Source organism: Chaetura pelagica, unplaced genomic scaffold (genome assembly GCF_000747805.2).
Source record: "Chaetura pelagica isolate M959 unplaced genomic scaffold, ChaPel_1.0 scaffold405, whole genome shotgun sequence".
Lineage (NCBI taxonomy): Eukaryota > Metazoa > Chordata > Aves > Apodiformes > Apodidae > Chaetura > Chaetura pelagica.
In genome coordinates this window covers 4,949,412-4,950,815 of record NW_009953489.1, presented here as the reverse complement: position 1 = coordinate 4,950,815, position 1,404 = coordinate 4,949,412, and the positions used below count along the sequence as shown (strand labels likewise).

The window sequence follows — 1,404 nt, the reverse complement described above, 5'->3', positions numbered from 1 at the left end:
AAGACTACGAATTTGTCTGTCTGTGTCTGCATATTCTCCATCTTCTAATGACCTATAGCTGCTTCTTGATATTATTTGAAGACCCATTAGAGCTCTTGTCCAGCTGCTGTTTCAAACCAGATACCTTAAATGGTGCAGTGCCCCTCCCCAGCTCCCAAACAGCAGACGAGCTCTGAGCATCTTCCTATGGATTTCTTTTTATTAAACTTGTATATCTCTCTCTTACAAAAACCTGGCTGGTGGCTCAGGCAGCCCGGGTGAGGGCTCTTTCTCCTCAGGGACCCCTGTTCCTACATGCCTTGTTGCTCCAGCTGCCCTCCCTTTGCTCCCAGCTAATTTATCTTTCCATTTGTTGCAGGTACCGCCTGTTAATGAACTCTCCCTTTGCCCTGGCCATGAAAAAGAGAGAAGACCTGAGGTAGCAGCATGGTTTGCAGCTGAAGGCTTGGGGAACTTGGTGCTCAGTTGCCAAAAGGCAAAGACAGACAGAAATCCTCTCCTTCCAGTGCCCCACAGCTGTTACAAGCCACAGAGGGAGAAGCAGCAAGGCCAGCACTGCTCCTGCCAACCCACCCACCACCCTGGGACCCCCGCGGATGCCGCCACCAAACACATTGACACTGACACAGCCATCCTTTGGGAGCAAGGAATTTTAGCTCCAAAGAATCTCTCTTGTCAGAGTGATACTGATGAGTGGATGCTATATTTATGTATTCATGTTCAACAGCCCCAATCATTATTTAAGGCAAACCACAGCTTAAGGTGCTTTCCACAGCGACGCATTTGCGGCGGACAAGAAGGTTGAGGAAAACCTGATCCAGCACCATCTCACAGCCTCTCCAATTTACTCCTATCAAATTTCATCAGCATCTCAGAACTTGATCTTTCTATTGATTGACTAGAGTCACCTCTAGATATTTTCATGCTGATTTGGAAGGCCTTTCATACAATAAAAGGGGGGAAAATGAGGTTTAAGGAAGACTTTTAACCACTGATCAGCAACCCTGGCCAAAACTTTCCTAATCAAGTGACTTCTGTGCCAAGAGAAACTTTCCACATCCAAATACAGTGTGGGATCATTCCTGGTATTGTCTGGATCTCCTTCTACTGGATCATTTTTAGATGAAGAGTTTCCATGCTGATCCTGAGAGCAACCCCTAGCCCAGTAGCTGCCTTCCTTGGGACTCTCGGCACTGCCCTTGCCCAGGGATCCCGTGCTTGGCTGCAGCTGCCATGCTCTACCTGCTTGCTTTCCTCTTGCAGTGTTTCCCCTTGGCCATGGGACAGTATGACATTTGCAAGTCCTGGGTGACCACGGACGATGGCCCCTCATGGGAGTTCTATGCCTGTCAACCCAAGGCCATGCGGATGAAGGATTATGTGACTGTGCGGGTGGATCCAGCA

The 1,404-nt window shown here is 48.6% G+C and overlaps 1 protein-coding gene across 1 annotated transcript in view; it reads left to right on the top strand.

The window, feature by feature from the left end:
- The first annotated feature begins 1,233 nt into the window (after nt 1–1,233).
- The window catches only part of NTNG2 (netrin G2), a 56,444-nt gene continuing 56,273 nt past the window's right edge, over nt 1,234–1,404 (top strand). The window contains exon 1 of the mRNA XM_009998981.1: nt 1,234–1,403. Coding sequence (XP_009997283.1) covers nt 1,234–1,403 — 170 coding nt within the window. The remainder of the gene's footprint in view (nt 1,404) is intronic.